The following is a 24,589-nucleotide window of genomic DNA, read 5'->3' as shown; positions in this document are numbered from 1 at the left end:
AAAATGTTCATAAATATTCATTGCATTTCAGAGTAAATGTGTAGTGAAAGGAGCCTTAGTTTTTGAGGTGGAAGATCTGGGTAAAAATCTCAACTCATCTGTCTTTCTTTGAACAAGTTATTTGTCTCTTGGGGGCCTTGGTTTCCTCATCTTCTGAATGAGGAGATTTAGATGATCATGAAAGTCCTTTCTTCCAGCTTTAAATTCCATGATTCTCTAATAGGGAAGAAAATATATGTTCACAAGATATATGCTACAAGGAAAAATGTGATAAGGACTAAAGAGTGGTCTAGACAGAATGCTATTAGAAATAGGAGTGAGGAGAGATGGGCAACAGAGAAAGCTCCATGGAGTTTGTGGTACCTAAACCGGTCCCTGAAGAAGTTCCACAGGCAAAGATGTGAAATAAATGCATTCCAGGTATGGAGGCTAGCCTGTGTGAATGCATGAGGTTGGGGTGGAAGAAAGGAGCATGAGATGAAGTCAGAGCGAATTAGTGCTTTAGTTTAACTAGAAGGGAGAGCACATGCATGATAATCCAAGGAAATAATGCTGAAAATGAGATTCGACCCAGATTGTGAAGTGTCATAAGTGGGAGGCTTCAGAGTTTAGATTTTATCTTATAGTCAATAGTCAGGCACTGAAAGGTCTTAAAAAATGCCATGGTCAGTCCTGTGCTTTAATTGGATGGTGGGATTAGGGAGGGTTGAGAGAGAGAGAAGTCAAAGATCCCTTTGGGTAAAGTTAGAAAGTGAGGCAGGTTTTGTGGGGAAGAGGAGTTCAGTTGTAGACATTCTGAGTTCTAGGTGCCAATGGGATGTCCAAGTGGAAATGTCCCACAGGCAGGCGGGAAAGCAGGACTGAAGGGAGATGTCTATATTGACTTGGAGGTTATCTGCATATGGTAGCTGCTTTTTTATAGGCTCACAATAAAAAGTGATACTCCCATATTGTGTTGGGAGTACTTTTCCAATTTCATTTTATTTCCTGAAATCTATGTTAAGGTAGAAGAAATTGTGTGGTACTACTGTAGTAGTGATGGAGTCATACTAATGACAACTTTAATTATTTTTCCCTAATGAAATCATGTTTTATGGGGAGATCCTTGCTATTCCTGGACTTTAGTCCTTGGAAAGAAACCATTTAAGTCCTTTTGGGGAGTAACGTATGGGGAGTTCTTTTTGGTTCCTTTAACTCTTTATGAAAAAATCAACTTATAGATATTAACATCAAAGAGGCAAGCTGAGGAAAGATGCTGAAAAGATACGGCAATGCAAATTAAATTCTGCCTCAAATGCTTGCTGCATGACCCTGGGAAAATCACAGCCTCTCCGAGCTTCAGTTTCCACATCCACCAAATAGGAATAATAATAAAAGCGTGTACCCCACAGGCTGTGGGAAGGTCAAAGAAGATTCTGTACGTACAGTGTTTCATAAATCTCCTCATTTCTTCAGGAAGATTCCTTTCATGTGCCCAGTATTTTCATGTGTCTCCTAACCTCCTAAGGTCCTTCATTCAATGTAGTAAAAAAAGAACACTGGATCTCGAGTTAGAAGACCTGGATTTGAGTCCTGGCTATGTAACTTGGGCAAGTCATTGACCTCTTAGCTTCAGCTAATAATGCTTGTGCTGCCTACGGAGCAGGAATTTTTTGAGGAAAGTGCTTGGTAAACTGTAAGGTGTTATATAAACATGACCTATATTATTATTGATGTTGCTGGTATCGTTGCCTTCTCTTAACTTTGGGTTCTCGAGCTTTGGGCTTTTTCTGTTTCTCCATTGTGTTGTCTTTCCTGTATTCTGTTTACTCACTGTCCTGCAGTCTGCCCAGAGCAAGGTAAACTATCTGCACTAATGGAATGGGCTAATAGGGCACCCTTGTCAGGATATCTGCATTTGAACAGGGGCTTTTGTAGACACAGGTACGGTGCTGTTCATAATGAAATTGAGAAAGATCATTTTTTTCCTTAACTTAAATAATTCTACTGTGCCCTGAAGAGAACTGCAGTTATTCAATCCAGCAAGCCTCTGTTAAGCATCTACAATACACAAGGCACTTGATTGTGAGACTCGGACAATATACTTAACACATTATCAATCACTGGTAACAGTAAAGATGGGGAGGGTTCATTGTGGGTTGAGGGACAGATGAAACTTTAAAAACAAATACATGAAGATAATGGATGCAAAAAAAGACTATAAGAAATTAAAGAAAATTCATTTAGCAACAATTATTAAGTGCTTACTGTGTGCCAGGCACTGTGTTGAGTGCTGGGAACACAAATAAAGCAAAAAAAAAAGAGTCTCTACCCTTGAGGAACTTAACATTCTGATGAGGTAGACAACATAGGAATAACTAAGTGCATACAAGATCTATGCAGAGGAGGTATGGTCTGAGGGGGCAAGGCATGGAAAGCTGGAAGGCACAGGAAAGGACTCCTGCAGAAGGTAAGATTTGACCTTAATCTTGAAGAAAGTCAGAGAAACTAAGAGGGGGAGGTTAGGAGGAAGAACATTCCAGAAACAGAGAAGACCGGGTACAAAGGCACAGTAATAGTAGATTGAGTGTTACCTTCAAGGAACTGCAAGTTAGCCAGTGTTGCTGGATGGTAGAATTCACAGAAGGAAGGAAAGTATCTGAAAAGATAGGGAGGGGACAAAGTATGAGACGTTTTAAATGCCCAAAGACTATATTTGATCCTGAAGGTAATAGGGAGCCAGTGCAGTTCACTGAACAATGGTGAGGGTGACATCTTGAGACTTACATTTTAGGAAAATTTAGCAGCTGAACAAAAGGTGGATAAGATCGGACAAAGAGGTAAGTCTGAGAGAGCATTTATACAGTTATTTTAATAGTTGAGGCAAGATACAATAAAGATTTGAACTCAGTACAATTGTGGCTATATATGTGGAGAAAAGAGGATATAGATGGAGTATTATGAAAGTAGAAATAAGAAGATTTGGCAGTAGCTTTGACTGAGTGAAAGTGAAGAGTCAAAGGTGAATCCCAGGCTTTGAGCCTCAGTGCCTGGGAGCATGATGGTGTACTGGACAGAAGGTCCAGATGGAAGGATTTGGGGGAGGGAAAGATGAGTCAACAAGCTTTTATCAAACACATGCTATGTGCTAGGCAAAAAAACAGTCCTTGCTCTCAAGAGAATCACACTGTGTTGGTGGAAGACACTGAGGCACAGGAGAGAAACTGTGCTGGATGTGGGGATCTGAGAATCATCTGCATCAAGAGGGTGACTGAACCCACAGAACCTGATGTGATCACCAAGTAAGAGAGTATAGAAGGGAAAAAGAAGATAGCCCAGAATAGAGCCGTGGGCATGACCTGGGTGAAGAACCAGTAAAGGAAATGGAGGAGAGGTTAGACAGAAAAATGGAGAACCAAGAGGGAGCACTGGCACTGAAAACTCAAGAGGAGTTTTCTCTCCAGGAAGAAAAGGTGATAAATGATATCAAAGGCTGCAGAGAGGTCACTAAGGATGAGGATGGAGAAAAGGTCACTAGATCTGGCAATTAAGAAATCACTGGTAGCTTTGAAGAGGTAGTTTTGGTAGAATGAAAAGTTGGGAAACCGGACTGCAATGCAAACAAACAAAATGCTTATGTTTAATAATAGAAATATGGGCTAAATAGTCTGATTATGAATGAGCCCATTTATTGGTTTAAAGCTATGTTAAATCTTTAGCATGTTTTGCCACTGGTTTGCCTCCTTTTTACACAGATATTTTACTACTAAAATAGCAATAAGGGGGAAATGGGGCAAAGAGAATCATTTTATAGTATTGTGAGCAGCTGTGAGAGCCAAAATGTAATTCTTCCTCATTAGGCTTTGTGGCTATGCAGTCCCCTTAAAACACAAGCCTCCAAAGGCTTGGTAAGAGCAGTTGAAGAGCTGTGGATAACAATTAAGAAGTCTGCCACATACTTAATTTTAAAAATAAATTTTATCGATAGCTTTTGTTTTTATATCATCCAGGTTTCTTATTGTATCCCTTCCTTCTTTGCATTTCCAGAGAGACAAAGAATTTTTTAAGAAAAAATAAGAAGTGGAAAAGAAAAAAAAAATTAACAAAACTGATTAATACATTGAAAAAATCTGAAAATGTATGGAATATCCCATACTCAATAGAGGAATGAAGAGAGATACCTTCTTACTTTTAACAAGCAGGCTTTAATATTTATACTTGAAAATTTTCTACTGTTTTTCCTCACCCTACCTCCATTTGTATATCCCCAACAGGCCTCAAAGAGACCACTTAACAAGATTTTTTACTTAAAAGAATATAACTGATCAGTAGGGGGGAAATGAAGTTGCTGAAAATGAAATGTTCTGCCTATGGGAGTATTAATTAGAGTCGGTTCTTTATCATAGTGCTTAAAGCCATTCAGCTATCTAGGTTTACTAGATCAAAGCTAATTCAAATTTCAAAGGGAACTGATAACTATGAAAATACAAAAGAACTAGGTCTTCCTCTTAGTAAATCCCTTAACCGAGGTTGAGTAGGGTGTATAGCTTCCGACAGCCCAAGGATATTTTGCCAATCAGTTTCTCGTTTGGGTTTGTTTTGTTTTGAGTTTGGGTTTTAGGTATTGTTGAGTTTGTTTGGTTTTGGTTTTTTTTGTTTTGTTTTGTTTTGTTTTGAGAAAATGAATCACTGTTTCTCTACTATGACTCTCATTTCTGAACCAGTTAATGTCAGTCAGCAAATAACTATACCCAGCAAGAAGCTGCAGTAGCCCTTATGAATGACAATGGCTATGAAAGGTAGTCATCAAACTTTGCATCAACAAATTCAGTTCAACAGATATTTAGTAAGTATCTGCTTTGATCCATGCTCTAGTTACTAGGGAGGATGTAATGATCAGTTCAGATGTGGCCCTGACTCATGGAGTTTATAATCTAGTCAGGGAATATCACATGTACACAAGAAAAGTGTCACACACAGTTAAGTACATTAGGGAGGGGCAAAACAAAGTAGAAGGCTGAGGGTGACAAGGTTGTTATTGACAGGGGATCTGAGAAATGGTCATCAAATAAGATTTGAGTGCACTTTAAAAGATGGGTAGAAATTCAACAAACAACCAGGGAAGGCAGGAATGACAAGTACAGTTGTAGAGAGAATTGTGTATTTAGAGAACTGAGTAATCCAGTGGGCCAGAGGATAGACTGTGTAAATGGGAATAATGTAAAGGTGAAGAGGGAGGCTGGTGCTAGATTCTGCAGGGCCTTGAATGCTGGGGAAAGAATTTGACCTTTCCACAGCAGTCAGAAGACTCTTGAAAAGAATCATACTTTAGCAGAGGCACATGGAACACTCAACTTGGAATCAGGCAAATCTCTGTTTAGTTCACATTTCTGATGCTTATTATCTGGGTGGGAAAGTCATTCAATCTCTCTGAGCCTCAGTTTCCGGTAAAAATGGGAATCATAGCACCTGTGGTGTTTATCTCATAGGTCTACTGTAAGGCTGACGTGAAAAAAATGCATGTAAAGTGTTTTGTGAACTTTAAAGAGCTGCGTGCCAACTGTAATCAGATATTGGCATTATTGAGAATGATATAGCCCAGATCTCTACAAAGCAAGATGATGCCAAGAATGTATTGAAAGGACAATGGAGAGATAGGAAAAACTATTAGGAGGCTGTGACAATGGTCAGGGTGGGTGGCAATGAGAACCTGTAGAGTGTGGTCACAGTGGGAAGGGAAAGGAGAGGACAGCTGGGAGGCTCATGGTCACTGATTTTCAGTTAGAACAGATCTCAAGGGTCAGCCAGGTCCATCTGTATCCAAACGGATCTCTCTGACAATTATCCCCAACAAGTGCTCATCCAACCCTGTTGGAAGACCTCTTATGAAGAGAAATAAATTGCCTCCTGAGAAAACTTATCTAGCCCAAAGGACAGCTCTAATTTTGAGAAGAATTTTCCTTACATCTAATACCTATGACTAGATCTACAAATAGTGCAGAATGAATAGGGCTTTTCTCTCAGGTGCTAAATATTGAAGGAGTGATGAAGTGTGGTCCCTTCTCCAGAAGTGCATCCCTCTGCGCTCTCCTCCCCCCTCACCAGGAGGGTACACAGTCTCCCTGTAGTCACTTGCATCCTTAAACATTGACTTGCAGTCCTCCCAAACCCTAAGCTGACTTGTTGCACAGTCACCCTCAGGCCACTTACACCAAAGCCTCCATGGCACTCATACTTTTTGGGTTCACCTTCCCTTCTTAATTCACAGAGAGGTGCAGATGGGCCACCCCTCTCCCAGGACAACTGCACCTACCAACAGCTGTACCTCTGTCCTAACATGTAGACCATGCTGACTTTTAGTGATCACCTCTTCTCTTTCTAAATGTTCACAAACCATTTCTTTTCTAGAATTTTGGTAGAAATTAGAGTCAAGCCCAACCAGCCTATAGTTAAAGGACTTCTTCCCTTTGTTAAGGTTTGAGGGGAGGAGAAAGGAAGAAAATAAGCATTTATTAAGTATTTACTGTGTACCAGACACTCTGCTAAACACTTTACCAGTATGATCTCATTTGATCCTCATCACAACAAAGCTGGGAGGTAGGTGCAATTATTATCCCCATTTTACAGTTTACAAAACTGAGGCAGACAGGTTATATGATTTGCCCAGGATTACACAGTTAGTAAGTATCTGAAGCTGAATTTGAACTCAGGTCTTCCTGACTCCAGGCCCTGTGCTTTATCCACTTCAACACATAGTAGCCCCTAGATTTTGAAAATCAGCACATTTAATTGTCCATAGTCCTGTGGTGCCTCTTCCATCCTCCACATTGTTTCAAGATCGTTTACTTCTGTAAATACCGTAAGAGCGCACAGCCCAGTCAGAAGTCATTTCATGTTCCAGCATAAGTTCCTGAAACCTAAAAATACTCTCTGACATTGCAAAGAAAGATTCCTTGGAAAATAAAATTCTATTCTAAAATTTAACTGTGGGTTTTGAATATAAATCATTTGCTATTTATAGTAGAAATGCTTAAATTTTTGGTGGGAAATAATTGCTCAACACTTAGGTGCTAAACATTATGTAAAATGGTAGTCATTATCCTTGTCTTGTGGTAAGGCCATAGAGAGGCACCGTCACATAGCAAAGAGAGGGCCAGCCTTAGTGTCAGAAAGTCCTCCAATTCAGCCTCTGACCCCTTAGCAGCAAAGCAACCACAGGCAAGTGTCTTCAGCTTCTCAGTGCCCCCAGGCAACTCCTCAACACTGTAAGTCAGAGAGTTGTGATTGGCACACCAGTGTGTCCTTACTCTGATGAAATCTCAGGTTTAAATCAAAGGAAAAAACCAATATTTTTCTCAGTACATAGGCCATGCCACCTGAAAGTGCTGGTGTAAGTAAGATGTGGGATGTCTCTCAGAATCCAGTAACTAACACAGAAATATCAGACAGTTTGTATCTTTAGATTGTATTAGGGTTTGGTTTTGTTTTTTTTAATTTATCCAGATTGCAATTAAAAGGCTTTCACCTGAAGAGGGATTCCACTTGTTCTGCTTGGCCTCAGAAAACAGAACTGGAAATGGTGAATTAAAGTTACAGTGACCAATTTAGGCCTGTTAGCAAAAGCTTCCTAATAATTGAGGCTTTTCAAAAGTTGGAATGGGCTCCCTCTAGAGGTAGTGAGTGTCCCTTCACTGGGGGCATCATTAAGCAAAAAATGGATGGCCATGGGGCGAGGGGCGTGAATTCCAGTCTAACTCTGAGGTTCTTTTGGTGCGGCAATCAGGGTCAAGTGACTTGCCCAGGGTCATACAGTTAGTAAGTGTTAAGTATCTGAAGCTAGATTTGAACTCAGGTCTTCCTGACTCCAGGGCCCATGCTGAACTCTAAGGTTCCAAGAGTTATTAAACATTTGAAAGAATACTCTACCTTTTCCATTTCTTCCAAGTGGTTTAAAAACAAACATAAAACACATAATAAAGTAGGCTGTTTTCTTCAACTGAAGAAAAATATCAAACGAGATTTTATTAAACAACTGTTACACGGTAAGTACTGTGCCGGATGCTGAGGACAGTCCCTCCCCTCAGATGGATTATATGCTATGGTAAGGGAAGGGGTGAGGCAGTAACAAGTCTAACGTATACATGCAAGGTAATTTGGGGAAGAGGGAACAGAAAAGGCTTCATGCAAAAGTTAGCGTTTATTCTGAGATTTGAAGGAAGTGAGAAATTCTAAGCAGCAAATTTGGGGAGGGAGTGCATGCCAAGCATGGGACACAACCTATTCAAAGGTGTGAGGGTGGGAGATGAAGTGTTACATGTGAAGAAGAACAAGAAGACCCTCCTGTAGAATCTGGAGGGGACCAAGTAACACGAAACTCAATTGAAAAGGTCATTTGGGACTTTAAAGGTCAACCAAAGGAGCTTTTCATTGATCCTAAAGGCAGTGGGGTTCTTAACGTCACCGGGTCATGGACCCCTTTGGCAATCTGGTGAGACCTGTGGACCTCTTCTCAAAAACAATGTTTTTAATATGTTTAATATTTAAATATGTGGAGTGACAAAGGAAACTAGTCATATTGAAATAGTTACTGAAATATTTTAAAAACAAAATAAATGTGACTTTAGGTGTGTGGGGATACCCTAATAGGTAGAAGTAGAATTAGGAGAGACACCTTGAAGGAGGGGATTGCGCAGACGGAGGTGGAGGAGATAACTGCAAGGCTGAGGGCCAGTTCAGAGGAGTGGAGGGGCATGCTGAAATGCTGTGTACAGGGAATATATCGAGGAGACCAGATGGGCTGGAACGTAGAGTATGTGAGTGTGACTGGGCTGCCTTTGGAGGAAATGAGTTTCCCATCATTCTGATAGTCATCAAAGAACCTGAAAAATCATTGCAGGGGATGCTCTATGGGGAATTGATGTTCAAGTATCAATCAATCAAAAAGTATTTATTAAATACCTATGTGCCAGGCACTATGCTGGGTGCCAGGGTACAAAGAAAATGAAAACATTCCTTCTGTCAGGGAGCTTAAGTTACATTGGAGGAAACAATACATATAGACTGTAAGTATATACATAGTAAACATGTATATGAGAAAGAGAACATGTGGAAAGCAGGTTGTCATGTAGAAGAGGATGCTTGAGGTTGTTTGGTTGGTAGATTCAACAATTCATGTTTGAAGAGGACCAAAATGACATTGCTATGTTAGGGTCAAAGTACAGTGTGTCTCACTGTGATTGATCAGACCAATATGAACTGAGAAGGCTGTACCACAAGTCAAGCACAAATAGTCCATACAAACATTTGGAAGGGAGTTCTAAATGTGTGTCTCACTTCTCTTTTGAGCTACGTGCTTGAGGTACATATTGAAGGAAGAGAAGGATTCTATGAGGCAGATATGAGAGAGTGGAAGAAGAAACAGCGAAATATGAGAAGTGGCTAGATATGTAAGCAGAGGGAGAATGAGGATATACTGACATTATGAACCAAAGAGACTGGAAGAATTATGGTGCCTTCAAGAAATATAGGGAAGTTTGGAAGAGGGGTGGGTTTATGGGAAAAGATAATGAGTTCATTTTTAAGCATGATGAATCTGAGATATGTCTGGGACATCCAGTTTGAAATGTCCAATAGGCAATTTGTGATGTAGGACTCAGGGGAGAAACTGGACCTCAATATATATCATGTATATATAGATTATTAAACCCATAGAAGCTGATGATCATCAAAGGAGTGTGTAAAAAGAGGTGAAGAGGACCTAGGACACTGTCTTAAAAGACACCCAATGTTCGGGGTGTGATATGAATTATGAACCAACAAAGGAGACAGAGGATTGGTCAGATAAGTAGGAAGAGAACCAGGAGACAGACCTGTCATGAAAATCCAAAGAGAGTATCCAGGAGGAAAATATGATTGGCAGTGTTAAATACTGCAGAGAGGTCAAAAAAGATGAAGTCTAAAAAAGACTGTCATCAGGTCTGGCTATTAAGAAATCATTGATGACTTTGGAGAGAAGAGTTTTATTTGAGTGATGAAACCAGAAGCCACATCGTAAAGGGTTTAGGAACAAGAGTAAAGGAAGTAGGACCAACGAGGGTAGGTGGTTTCTTTCTAGGATTTTGGCTGAGAAAGGGAGGAAAGACAAAGGATGATGGCTTGAGTGAATCGAGTGGAAATTGGTTTTGGTTTGGGGATTTTTTTTTAGGAAGGAAAAGACTTGGGCATGTTTAAAGACCTTGGGGAACTAGTAGATAGGGAGAGATTAAAGATTAGGGAGAGAGGGGTCAAGTCTGCTGGAGAAAATTGATGGAATAAAGGGGAAAAGGGTCTTGGCAAGGTAAACAGCCACCTCATAATAATGGCCTGGAGGAAGAAGGAAAAAGTCAGGAATGATGTGGAGGAGTTTTGAGCTGAAGGGAAGGGGAGAAAAGGAAGAACATAGCAAAAAGTCTGTTTTCTCCTTAAAGTGAAAGAATCCTCAGCTGAGAGAATGGGATAAGGAAGGTGGAAGACAAGATAAAGGATTTGGAACGGCTTGTAAGGGGAGTCAGATATGAAATCAATTTCAGAGGAAGAAAAGGATTGCCTGGCTGAAGTAAGGGCCCAATTGAAATCAAACATGACTTTAGGATATACTCAGTCAGCATGGTGGAGCAACTAGGTGGTGCAGTGGATAGAGCACTGGGCCTGGAGTCAGGAAGACTCATCTTCCTTCCATCTGGCCTCAGACTTTTACTAGCTGGATGACTCTGGGCAAGTTACTTAACCCTGTTTGACTCAGTTTCCTCATCTATAAAATGGGCTAGAGAAGGAAATGGCAAACCTCTTCAGTGTCTTTGCCAAGAAGATCCCACGTGGGGTGATGTACAGTCAGATACAACTGAAACTGAACAGTAACGACAGTCGGCACAGTGATGTGACATCCACCAGCTCCATTCAGTAATACATGTGGGTTGGACTCTATGAGATTAGAATTGCATTTGAAAGCACTAGTGTTAAATATTAAACACAGTGCACACTTCAGTAATTCTTACCAAATGTTCAGAGGTTACAGAATTCAAATTCTTCAAATCATCATCTACCAAAGGAAAAAAATCTGCTGAGAAAAAATGGTATTCTTCCTCAAAATTGGATGTGAATTAAAATAGTCATTTCTAATATCTTGGTCCATCTCTTCTTTCTTTCAAATCTGTTATTATAATTTCTACACCAAAATGCATAAACACTTAGGAGGAACAGAGGAAGGGAGGAAAGAAAGAAGGAAAGACATGAACCTTTATTAAGCACCCATGTGCCAAACACTTTACCATTGTAACCATCCTATGAGGTAGGTGGTATTATTGTCCCTACTTTACAGCGGAGGAAATAGGGGCAGACAGAACTGAAATTATTTGTCCAGAGTCGAACAGCTAGTAAGTATCTGAGACTAGATATGAATTCAAATCTTCCTGAGTCCAGATTCATCACTTAATCCACTGAACCACCTAGCTTTTTATGAACATAGATCTGATGACATTAATCAAACATCTTCAAGGGTTCCGTGCTACCTATTGACTGAAGCCCCTTGGCTAGATTTCAAGGAACTCCACAGTCTGGCACCATTCTTCACAGTGTAGCATTCTGAGGAAGGGCTTGATTAATTAAATTCCTTCACACTATATATATATGTAGTAAGTTGTCAGATAGTGTGATTTCTATCTGTATAATATCTATAGCACAGTGGGTAGGATGCTTTGAGATAGGAAGGCCTGATGTATTAGTGATATAAACCTGGATGATCACTTAACTTCTCAGACTTAATTTCCTCATCGGTGAAATGAGAGATTGAACTCAATGGCCAGAAAGGTCCCTTCTGTGATCCTATGTCCTCTTGCATCTGATTTCTTCTTCTTCTTAGTTGAATCCCTCTTGCCTAGATCATAGTGATGGCTTTCATAAGCACTCTCCCCTCCGTCCATCCTCCACACAAGTGCCCACGTGACTTTTCTTTGGCACAGATTCAAATAGGTCTCTCTCCTCCATAAATGCCAGAGGCTCCCCTGCTGCAACTAGAGTACAAATCAGACTTCTCTCCTTAGCTCTTAGGTCGTGCCTCACAACCTGGCACCAGTCTGCTTTCCAGCCACATCCTTCTCCTTCTCTCTTCTCCGCATGTCCCCTCTCTATGCCTCCCGTTAGTCATCCCTGTTACCTGGAATGCTTCTCTTCTGCATGAAATTCTTCCTGACCTCCTAGCTGATGGTGCCTCTCCTCTCTAAACCCCTCATATTTAACTGCTTAATATTTATTTTGCATTTATTCCCTTAAATATTTACTTCATATATACTTACATATGTACTGTTGTATTTTCCAGTTGAGTGTAAGCTCCTAGTGCTTGTTTCTTCCTTTGTATCGCCAGAGCCTAGCACAGAGCTTCACGTTTACTGGGCACTTAATCAATTTTTGGTGATTGATGGGGATTGTTGAAATGGTCAGTGTACAATTAATTGCTAAGCATTACAACAGAGACCTTGGATTTTAGCTTGTGCCACAGTGAAATTCCGAAATGCAAGGCCATCTGTTACCTGAGAATAAAAGAAAAGGAGGTTTGAAGTGAGTGGATGTATAGAGTGTTAATGATAAGCCTAAGTGTTAAAACACCTGAAATCCTCAGTAGGCGGGGACTAACCTAATACACATAACATTGTCAGAAGATGATATCAGGAATAGCTTATTGGTGAATGACTGCAGCTGGTGAGAATCTGGTGAATAGGTTATCACCAAGATGGAAAGAGTTCTTTTTTTTTCTTTTTGGCATTTATTTCTTGCTGTCTGTGGCTTAAGGTGCTCACATGTGTTTACATACACCACGTTAAGCAATCCGGATTGCTTCATTTAGATGGGTGGCATTACTGGATAGAGGATGAAGCGTAGTAACTGCATTCTAACTCCAGTATTCCTCAGAGCTTTCTAAGAGTTTCTTTTTTTTTCAGCATGGGAACACAACCCACCTTAATACTGAAGCTTTGGTGTCCTTAGTTGAGTCTAAACTCCTACTTATCTTAGAACAAGTATCAGTAGAGGAAGACATGGGTGGAACTCTTGACCCCCTTTTTTCTTTTTCATGATCATCTTATTTGCTATTTTGATCATCCTATATGCGATTTAGAATTCCACCCTCCTTCCCCCTGCCCCCGTCTTCATACTGTGGGCACACATGAAACTCTTCACCTTTCATTACCAACAAATAGGTAATGCCATTTACAATTAAGACTTCTTGGTTCAGGCCTAAGCCTCAACTGAGATAATTACATCACACGCAAACTTGTTCATTGCAGCTTGATCCCCCAAATATCAGTTAAAAGAGGTTTGCTGTAGTTGGTTTCATATCATCCGTGACCCTTCTCTCCAAGTCTGCTCACTCACACACTCTTTGGAGGACCATGAGCCTGGGTTAACACTCTTACTGTCTCTCCAACAGACCTCAAGGAACTGAGGGACAGAGGAGAGAAGGGGCTGCTAGGGCACCCCTTAGGGGCGAGTCTGGAAAGTTCTAAAGGCCACTCTAGCACAAGCAGCCTCCTAAGCTTTGTAGTTTCGGGTCCTCCAGGGCTGGCAAAAAGCTCCCATAGGTGATGGTGTGGCATGGATGTACAACCTCAGAGAGCCCAGGTGAGTAACCCCCTTTTCTGTATAAAGAAGTGTAAGGCTATTTTAAGGACTGAAGATGGGGTAAAAAAAAGATAGAGGTGATCTTTTTTTTCCCGAATTAATTAAAAATCACCATGGTAAATCCCAGGTCTTAGGAATGGATCATGTTTTAAAATAGCCCATTGCCAACTTGGTAAAAAGAATTTGCCTTTGATTTCAAAGGGAGGAAATGCATCTTCTAGCAACGTGTGTGCCATTGTAATGGATTCAGATTATCTGGTAACTTTGTTTTGTATTTAAATTATTTCTATGAACAACTCCTTAACATTATTTCAGTTAGCCAACTCCTTAACACTAAAAAGAAAGAAAATACATGTCATTTTAAAGGAGGCACCATGATATGATGGAAAAGCATTGGACTAAAAGTCTGGACACTTGAGTTCTAGCCCTGCATCTGCACCAATTGGCTGCATGGCCTTGGGCAAGTCACTTCACTGCCCTATTTATCTATAAAATAAGAATGTTATAAATGGCATCTAAGATTCCTTCCAGCAATGGCAGCTCAGCAAATCTGGTGATTTTCTTTGTGATTCTGTGATGCTGCTAGACTTTAGATAATTGCTGTCATGATAAAGATCATTCACATTCACACCAGCTGTTTTAGAAAGATTTCCAGTTACCGATAAAATGAAATTGTTTTTAATAGGTACATTACTGACACTAAAAGGAGCTGTTCTAACGTTCTCCTGTATGGACCGTCTGGGGGGACTAATGCATCCACCATATGAAGTTTGGCGGGACCCAAACAGTATGGATGATAATGAAAAAGGAAGAAGAAGGAAACTGGTCCTGAATTCCCCATCAACTTCCCAGGAAATGGGAGATCATCAGTATGCAGTTGTCTGCTCAGAAAAACAAGCCAAAGTATTCTCATTGCCTTCCCAGACTTGCCTTCACGTCCATAACATCACAGAGACGTCCTTCATATTGCAAGCAGCCGTGGTGGTCATGTGTAACAGTGCCTGTCTGGCCTGCTTCTGCGCCAATGGCCACATCATGATAATGAGGTACCCACTTTCTTTGTTACCATTTGGGCATCATAACAATTCATTTCTTGAAAAAGAAAAAGCAGTTTCAGCCAAGGAAAAGAGAAAACAGAGATAAAGAGAATATTCAAAGGCAAAAGGAAGACCTGTCACTCTAGAAAGAAAAGCTCTTTCAAGGAATCTCTCTTTCTCTCTAGGCATAATTTCTTGTCTTTCTCTAAGAAATCAATCTTTTTATTTAAAAAATAATTTTTTCCTGTTTTTGAAAAACTGTATTTTCTTTTTTCTTTATATTCCTCAGGGCCTCCAAGGTCACCTCAACAATGAATTTGTTAACTTAGAAGTCATGTCACATAAGCATTTGATAAACATTTTTCACCCCACTGAGTCTGTCAGATTGAACTATTATACCCTTTGATTTACTGCTGATGAAACGGAATTGGATAGCTGGTCGTTTTCATTCATTTAAACACTACCCTGTCCAGAGGGCATCTCATGTGCAGCGTTGCTTGAAATAACACTTTTTCAGCACCCCTTCCTGTAAAGGCTATATCATGAGTTCACTTTGCTGACTACTCAGTGACTCTACTTACTCCTCCATCCTTGTCATCCACCTAGTTCATTCTTCCTTCAAGCTTCTAGGACCATTTCTCCTGCCTACTAAGCCATATATTATCACCTATCTGATGGCATCCATAAAAACAGATACATATATCTATATAATGTTATGTATCTGAGGCAGTATAATATTCTGCTCTGTGTCACCAAACATCTAGAAAAAAATCAAATGACAACAGGTGGGAATCTGTTTTAAGTAACATAAGCATGTGAAGCTGGAGCATATCCAGCCCCATCCCTACCTCAGCCCATGCTGTGCCCACCACCTGCCTTCTCTGCTTTTACTAGAGTGCTGATGGAAACCAGCTCTTGCCTCCTGAAGCCACTACAGATTTATGTTCTACAGCCAAGCAATCCTTTTTATTCTTATCTGCTTGTCTAATTAGCACATTCCCTGCAATAGTTATTCTACATTTTCGTACATCAAACCCTCTCTACAACTTCTGATTGCAGAACTTCATCTCCTTCCTTCCTGAGAATACTGAAGCTCTCTTTGAGATCTCCCTTTCTCCAATTCCCTCTAGGATGCTATTTATCCACATTGTACCAATTCTCTGCCACCTCTCCAGTTCCTAAGGGAGGAGTGACCCTTCTCCTTGCTGAGACCCATCCTTCTACTTGTGCTCTTGTTCCCATCCTTTATCAGAGCTTGGAACTTTGATCCTTCACTCCAGTCTCTTCTTACCCTCTCACTCCCCCACTCCCTACAAAAGTTCCCAGATTAAAAATTAAAATACCTTCCTTTCGCCCTGCCCTCTCCTCAGTCTAGCTTCCTATATCTCTGCTTTTCACAGTCAGATTCTTTCATTTTTTTCTATATCTTCTTCTCTTAAGTCCAATAATCTTTTTGTACTCTTTATTCTAATTGATTTCTCTTCAACTTTTGGTGCTTTCATTTGGAATAGTTTTGAATCCCTTAGCTTCTGTAACTGTATATTCCTGGTTCTCTTCCTATCAGTCTTCTCAGCATCCACCTCCTGCCTCCGAGTATGAATGTCCCCCAAGAGCCTTTCTTTGCTTGTCTTCTTTTCTGTCTCTACACTCGCATTGCGATCTGATCATATTCCATGAGGTTGTTATCATCATCTCACAAATCGATACATCCAGCCCTAATCTCTCCCCTGAGTATTAGACCTTTTATCACCCAACTACCTGCTAGATAACTCCACCTAGATGTCCCATAAATGTTCTCAAACTTGTAATATCTAAAACAGAACTCATTATCTTACCCTCTAAACTGACCCTCTTCCAGACTTAGCCATTTCTGTTGGATATACTACCATCCTTCTAATAATGACAAGTTTGCAAACTGATATTCACTCTTAACTCTTTCCTCTTAATCACCCACCCTTCCCATCTGAATAATCATTAATTCATATTGATTCTTTCCCTTATCTTCTATAGATCTGCCCCCTCCTCTCCACTCATGTAGCCACTGCACTCATTCCATCCCACATCACTTCTCACCTGGACAATTGCAGCACTCTTCCCATTTCCTGTCTCCTCTCCATTTACCTTCTTCAGGGAATCATAGCATTTTCAGTGTTGGGAGGAACCTCAGCAGTCATCTAGAAGTCAACCCATACCTGAAAGAGAATCCCCACAACAGTGATAAGCAGTGTCGGTTCATCTCTGCTTGAAGACTTCCAACAAAAGAGAACCCACAGCCTCCCGAGGCAGGCCATTCTACCTCAGATAGATCTCATTGTTAGGGAATGTTTCCTGACATCAGATCTCAATTGGCCTCTTTGCTACTTCTAACTATTACTCCTGGTTCTGTGCCAGGGCCAGACAGAATAAGTCTAATTCCCCTTTCACATGACAGCCCTTCAAATCACCGAAGGAACTTTCATGCCCTCACCCTCTGGAGTCTACTCTTAACCAGATTAAGTATTCCCAATTCTTTCATCTGGTCCTCATATGGCATGGACTCAAGGCCCTTCCCCATCCTAGTTGCCTTCCTCTGGACATTGTCTAATTTATTAATGTCCTTAGACTGTGGTACCCAGACCTGAGCCGGAGGACACAAATGTGGAGGACACAGGTGCCAAAATAATCTTCCTGAAACATAGCTGTGATTATGTTCAACGATGTTTAACAATCCTGTTTAACAGACCCTGATGACTACTTCTGGTCTCCTCAGCCTGTCTACCATCTAGTCCCCTTTTCCTCACACTCCATTTTAGCCAAACTGATCTACATTCTGTTCCCAGAATCCAACATTCCAGCTCCCCTCCTGTATGTTTGCTCTGTCTCCCATGCCTGTATACCCTCCTTCAGCTATCCACTTCTAATGACCTTTAGCTGCCCAGGAGAATCAATCCAGGTACTACTTCCTGCACAAAGCCTTTCCTTCTCCTTCTGGCTCACCTTTGTTGTATCATGAGTCCCTTGGGCAGTCTGATGAAGCTTATGGACCCCTTCTAAAAATCATGCTTTTTAAATGCATCAAATAAAATAACTGAATACTTACTCTTCTCCTGACACATTATCCGTACCAATATGCTGGGAAAGGGAAAGCTCAAGTTCCAAAAGCAGTGACTGAGGGCCGCCACATAGCACAGGGTGCCCTGAACATAGACCCTAAAGCCCAGTTGGGAAAGGAGATGGACATCAGCCGCTACTTAGAGTCCTCCCCAGTGCTCTCTTGGTTTGCACTCTCAGTAGCCCAGCCTTCTGGATTGATCCTAGAGCTTGAGTACATACCAGCAGACCCCAGTGGGAAATAATACCTAAGAACATTAAAAGTCTAGTAGGTAGGACCCAGTAAGTTAGCCTTGCAGTTCAGAAGGATGGTTTAGTGATTAGTGGCCACGTTTTGTATATATCTGTGAGTGTGGATTCTTAGACTGTATATGTGTTCATATGAATGTGTTGCTATGAATCTCATAGGCTGTCAAAGCCAGGAAACACATTAGGATCATCTAATCCCCCTGCCTCATTTTACAGGTGAGGAAACTAAGGAGAGAATGACAGTGTTTTGTCTGTCCATATATGATTAACAGTGGGTCTTTATCTATGTGTCTTTATCAAAATACTTATTCTGATCATTTGGCTATCAATAAGGTCAACTAAATCTGATATCTGGTATCTCTTTAGGGTAAGCAATACCAAATAATAATCTTAGCTGTTTTTGTTACCCCTGATTAATTGATAATATTATCCTTTTAGGATATATATATATGTATGTATGTATGTATACTATTGTCTGCATGTTTGTGTGTGAAGTGCTTAGGCCCAGCTGCATGTCTTTGTGTGTATATGTATATCTATATGTGTGTGTGAGAATAATTATTGTGATTAAGAGTTTCTGTATAAAAGTATATTTGGATATTCACTCAGTTCTCAGGCTACTGTGAGTCTATATAACTCCCTCCTAGAAAGACCTTAAGTTCCAGCTTAATTTAGTTGGGCCTTATTCTCAACCTAGTATTCCTTCTTTGTATTCATAGTTTTCTCTTCCAACTAGACTCCTGGGATTTGTGGTTTCTGTGACATGATAAAAATGCAAATTATCATGAACACTTAAAATGAGAAAGATGATTCTAAATCTTGGAAATTAATCATCATTACAGTGTGATATATGCACATAAATTAAAAACTGGTTTCCTTGTGGGATGCATTAGATGGCTCTGAGGACAGTTCCAAAAGAGAGGGCTCAGGAATGTTTTGAGCATCCCTCATTTGACTGTATAATTTCTGATATATTAGTTTAAAAAGAAACCGTCCTTCTATTTTAAAATCACAGGTCAAACATTGGTTTTAGTGATGCAGTAGCACAGCTAAGAGTCATAGTCAAGAGTCTTGGGTTCCGTTTTTGCCTATGACACATCCTAGCCATGGCCAAGTCTGTCTGTGCTCCCATCAATGCCCTGTGTTACAGACAAGTTGCCTTTCTTCATAAGAGGGAGTCTTCCATACCAAGCAATAACCTATACCAATGAAATCACAAGTCTCTGCAAAAAAAAAAAAAATCATCCCACAAAGCTGATTGTGCATAGAAGGAAATATGTGGGAGATTAATGAGTAGATAGTTCAATTTACTGAGCAGAGAGCAAGGATCTCCGTCATCTAGTGCCATGTATGCTTTCCCATCATTTCGCACCACGACTGAACTGTAAGCCTGAGAAGTTTTGCCTAGAAAACAAGAATTTGTATACCAGGACCCAGCCCGAAGGAAGCAAACACATCATGACTGAAGTGCTTCTGTCCTCTAGTGGTGATGTTGCCAAATGTCTCTACATAGCAATAAAGCTCCCATCACCGATGTAGAAGCCTATGTTATGAAAGTGAGGGCCATGAATCTACCCCCTCAGGGGAGAGCAGAATCAGCAACAGAGCTTACATATAGGGTTGTTCTCTCTCCAAACATTGGGGGAGTACAATATATTCCTTTATGTGACTTCATATGAAAACTGAGCTTAGTACTATCGAATTTACTTAAACTAGAGATATGGGAAACTCATTCTTCTGTGATAATTGTTTCCCTGGACAGTTGCTATTACTTTTACAGGTTAAAGAAAAACTTCTAACTACTGTAGTATGACGCATGAATGTTCTTTCTTCATTCAGCCTACCTAGTCTCCGCCCCATGTTGGATGTTAATTATCTGCCTCTAACAGATATGAGGATAGCACGGACATTTTGTTTTACCAACGAAGGGCAAGCATTATATCTCGTCTCTCCCACTGAAATACAGCGGTTAACTTACAGTCAAGAAATGTGCGACAATCTACAGGTAGGGCATGTGAACTCTGAAGCATACGTCTGATACCTTTTCAAATCATGTTAGTGGTGACAAGATGGCTCTCCATCTGACTCGAAGGGGCACTGGTTTTCTGCTCATATTTACTAAAACCCTTTCTCCCTCCCAATTTTACAAAGCCTCTCCAGGGGAATCCTTGAAAGAGTTTAGTCATGATGGGCAAGTACTTTTTCTTTTGAACACTAAAGATTTTAGTCAAAGGATGTTGCCAACATTCCAGGACAGATATCAGATGCAATGAAGACTTCTAAGTTATGCAATTCAAAGCAGAACATAGTTAGATGGAATTCATAAGTGTGACCCTGTATAACATCCCAAGGTTGATTTAATTTACAAAATTGTCAGGTCATATTAATTGAGTATTGGTTATATTTAAATATTTTTGGAACCATGAAGCAGCCAGTGGAAAATGGGAGAAGCCCAAAGTTATTATATCATCTGTATCAGACAAATCAGTGGCTTACTTTGTCTGGAATTGCTTTCTTTTTTAATAAATGCTTGGCAAAATTACTCTGAATACTTCTGATATGGTTCTGGAAATAGAGAACAAAGTAAATTATGATGTAGAAGACCCTCTGCTTCAAAGACTCCACCAATATGTACTAGATGAGTGAAAAGAATCTGGAGGATTTCTTTCAGCCATGGCAGTGAATGGACTCTGCCAAGAGAACAAGAAATGCTTATTCATCTAAGCTTAGGTGTAGTGCCTGGCACATAGTAGGTGCTTAATAAGTGTTATTGATTGATTGATTAGGAAGAAGGGAAAGCTGATGAGGTAAAAGTGATCTAGTGTGACTGCTTTGGGTTATCCTGTGTGATATAGAAAATGATGGCACTTCATAGAATCGTGAACAGGCTAGACTTCAAATCCCAAAGTAGAAGTTCAAAACAAGACATGTAACCAAGATTCTGCACACCTGGCACTAAGCAGTCATAGACTTCTCATGTGATACTGAAAAGTCTTTAGCAAGATAAGGAAACTGCTCCTATGACATTGTAAAGTAGGTATTGTCATATGCAGGCACATGGTCTCACAGATAGTGCTTAGCTGGGCTTTTTGCACAGACACCTGGGACTTCAACCTGTTTGGAGGAACAGCCACCTTTCGGTCAATCTGGTTTGAAGACCAGGCCTGCACAAAGAAGACACCCCAACTGGCAGCTTCCTGTAAAGCTAAGTTCTGACTGGGTTCCTAGAGGCCTTGGCCTCACACATGCCATCTGAGAATCACAAAACCTGGAAGGGATCTCAGAAACCATCTAATCCAACCAAAACCTGAACTAGAATTTCTCTACAGTATTCCCAGAAAGTGGTCATAACTTGAAGACCCCCAATGAGAGGGAACCTGCTCAAGGTCACAAAAGTAATAAGCATCACAGCAGGATTTGAACCCATGTCTTCTGACCCAAGAGCTAATGCCCTTTACCTTTGTACTATGCTGCCTGTCTGTTACTTTCTTACTGGCCCTTATTCCCTTTCTCCTTCATGTCACTTTCTTGTGCCCTTCCACCTCCTGCCACTGGTCAAGAGACCTTTCTATTTCTTTAGATCCCTTTTCTTTGTTTACATGTTCTGAAGGGTGGGGATATTTTTGAGGTTGGTTTGATCTCACATTCTCCAGGAGCCTTTTCAAATGTCCTTAACCATTTATTGACATAATCCTTGCCATTCAGATCCTGATTGGTATAACCTCAGGCAGTTGAGTAATCTCCAGGTGCTGGGCCCAACTATTCAGGGAGGGTCAGGAGAGTTTCCTCATAGACCAAACTAATTATATGAATATAACAAACACAGTAATCATAACATCATTTTACCTACCTAACATAGGACAGCTGGTTCAGCCCCATAGCTAGCGCAACAATCCCATCTTTGTGTATTTGTTGGGTTCAGCTACTTTGCTGTGGATTCATCTGCTCACTCTTCAACTCACTCCGAGCACTTGATTGGCCCACTGCCTTTCCACATTATGCATCCTCTCCATTATATTCCTTGGGCCATTTTTTGACCACAGATTATCACTGGCAGTGCGCTTCAGCTGTTTGCACCCATTGCATCCCTCTCCATTTCTCTTTACATCATCCCCGCCTTTGACCCTTTGGAGGTTGTCCTGTTCCAAATTTTGCAACCGTATAGTATTACAGAGAGGTTTTATATTCAAGAGATGAGTTTTTATACTGGAGAACAGCTTAGGAGTAGACTGTAATTTAATGTTTGTTGGATTTATGAGACTAACAGGACAGGAAAGAAGGGAACACAGTACAACTAAGGGAGAATGGGGGAAAGAGCTTAAGAAAGGTCTGAAAGAGGAAGCATGCTGAGGAGACTGTAGGGATTGGGGGAGGATGTAAAAAAGGAAGCATGGGAGGGAGGATAGGAGCAGCTGTGGGATGGGGGAGAGAAAGCAGCTTTGTGGGGTTACGAGCTTCCTTGTACTTTGAAGTAAGGATGCAGTGATTGGAGGTCAGTGTTTTAACTTCATAAACACTATTTGTTTCCATGTTTCATTTGTAAAGTTAGCCTAACAAAAAGACACTTTCTTCATGTCTAAGTGTCTAAATGTTCATAATGCTACCCGGTGGGCAAGGCTATTTTGATCGCTGTTTCCTCTGCAAGAAATTAAGATAAACCAACAGATTACACAGCAAATATTGGTAGTCCAGTCCTTTCCTATAGATTATAAGGTCAAGTCATATTTTTTAAAAGGACTTATTAGGTACTTACTATGGGCCAGGCTCTGTGTTAAGTGCTGGAGATACTTTAAAAAAAAAAAAAGGCAAGGATCTCCTCCATTAGATCTTAGGGAGACAGCATGCAAACTGCTGTATAGGATAAATTGGAGGTAATCAATAGAGGGAAGGCACTAGCATTAAGTAGGACGATGAAAGGTTTCTTTTTAGATGGAAGGACTTTAGTTAAGCTCTGAATTAATCCAGGGAAATCAGGAAGCAAAAGTAAAGAAGGAGAGAGTTGTAAGCATGGGGATAGATAGTCTAGAAAATTCTCAGAGTTGACAGAGGAGTGTCTTACAGAAAGAACTAGGAGGCAGATGTCACAAGAAGAGTATGAGTGTTCAGGGCAGAAGAGGGGAAGGGAGGCGAATAGAGAAGACTGCAAAGCTGGAAGATTTGACGTTTGTTTCTGGAGATTACAGGGAGTCACTGAAGTTGATTGGGGGAGGGATGGAAATGGTCAGACTTGCCAGTTCAGAAGATCAGTTTGACAGGTGAGTGAAAGATTTGGGGGGACAGGTCAGGGGAGGAGACACTGGAGACTAGGATAGGGGCCAGTAAGTTATTGCAATAGTGGATCAGGTTGAGATAGTGGAAATAGAAAAGAAATGCCACAGTTCCCTTTTTTTTCTTTTCAAGAGAAAGAATCAGCAAGAGCTGTTGACGATTGGACTTAAGGAATGAAGAAAAGTAGAAAGCTGAAAATAATGACAAGGTTGTAAGGCCTGGGAACTGAGAGCTGAGTTCAAATCTGGACTCAGACACAATTGGGGTGACTGAGCAAGTCACTTAATCCTGTTTGCCTCAGTTTCCTCATCTGTAAAATGAGCTGGAGAAGGAAATGGCAGACCACTCTGGTATCAGGATTAGACATGCAGATTTAGGAATCTTCTACTTACCAATAAATTAGATGAGTAGATTTGCTCCTCAAATAAGTGATCATAGAAGAAAACAGCAAAGGTCATTGCATTGGGTTTTGTGGGACATCAGTGATGAACAGGAAGAAGGGGGGCAAATCTTCAGAGAAGAAGTGGTCAACAGAAGGACAATAGAAGAAATGAGGGGCATGTGAAGCCATGGAGGTGGCCAAGCTGCCTCCCCCTCCCAGAAGGTGAACAGCTATGCCCTGTGGGCAGAGGGGCACTAACAGCCAGCCTGACACTGGTCTCAGCGAGTGCTACTTTTGTATTTGTAACAACTCACATGTTTTTTCCTTGGAATCTGGTATAGGACATGCTAGGAGAACTGTTTACTCCAGTAGAAACACCTGAAGCTCAGAATAGAGGCTTCCTCAAGGGACTGTTTGGTGGAAGTGGACAGACATTCGACAGGGAAGAATTATGTAAGTAAATTCCTCCCACAACATGCAGTATGAGGGAGCTCTTTTAGTGGAGGGTTATTTCTTAAAGATGCAAAGTTCTAGAGTAGGTTTAGACTTCTCCCCTAAATCTTGGTTGCTTGTCTCCATACCCACTGGTACAAATGCCTTTGGGATCTTGAGTAAATGAACTCTTCAGAAAATTTAAATATGCAATAAATATTACAACCAATAAGAAGAAAACCAGTAAACTTGAAATTATGAGAAGAATAATAGCTAATAATTATAACTAACATTGAGGTAGCACTTACTCTCTGCCGCACACTGTGCTAAACTCTACAATTATTGTCTCATTTGAGGGGTGGATGGCTATTATTATCCCCATTGAGGAACCTGAGGCAAATAGAGGTTATGTGACTTGCCCAGGGACACACAGCCAGTAAGTGTCTGAGGTCACATATGAACTCAGGTCTTACTGACTCCAGGGCTGGCATCCTATCTACTG

General features: G+C 40.7%; 1 protein-coding gene across 9 annotated transcripts in view; it reads left to right on the top strand.

Moving 5' to 3' along the window:
• STXBP5L (syntaxin binding protein 5L) overlaps positions 1 to 24,589 on the top strand; it is a 419,013-nt gene that overhangs the window by 384,854 nt on the left and 9,570 nt on the right. For 7 of the 9 annotated variants that reach the window (XM_072613876.1, XM_072613875.1, XM_072613874.1 and 4 more), the window contains 3 exons: positions 14,315 to 14,675; positions 19,845 to 20,010; positions 23,997 to 24,108. In XM_072613876.1, the coding sequence (XP_072469977.1) occupies positions 14,315 to 14,675; positions 19,845 to 20,010; positions 23,997 to 24,108 (639 nt within the window). Of the gene's footprint in view, positions 1 to 14,314; positions 14,676 to 19,844; positions 20,011 to 21,058; positions 24,109 to 24,589 lie in introns of those variants that run through there. The other 2 variants (XM_072613877.1, XM_072613878.1) reach the window with 2 other exon arrangements.

The sequence above is a fragment of the Notamacropus eugenii genome, chromosome 5, assembly GCF_028372415.1.
Source record: "Notamacropus eugenii isolate mMacEug1 chromosome 5, mMacEug1.pri_v2, whole genome shotgun sequence".
In the NCBI taxonomy this organism is placed as follows: Eukaryota; Metazoa; Chordata; class Mammalia; order Diprotodontia; family Macropodidae; genus Notamacropus; species Notamacropus eugenii.
The sequence above is the reverse complement of the archived record's forward strand: the minus strand, read 5'-3'. Positions and strand labels throughout refer to the sequence as shown.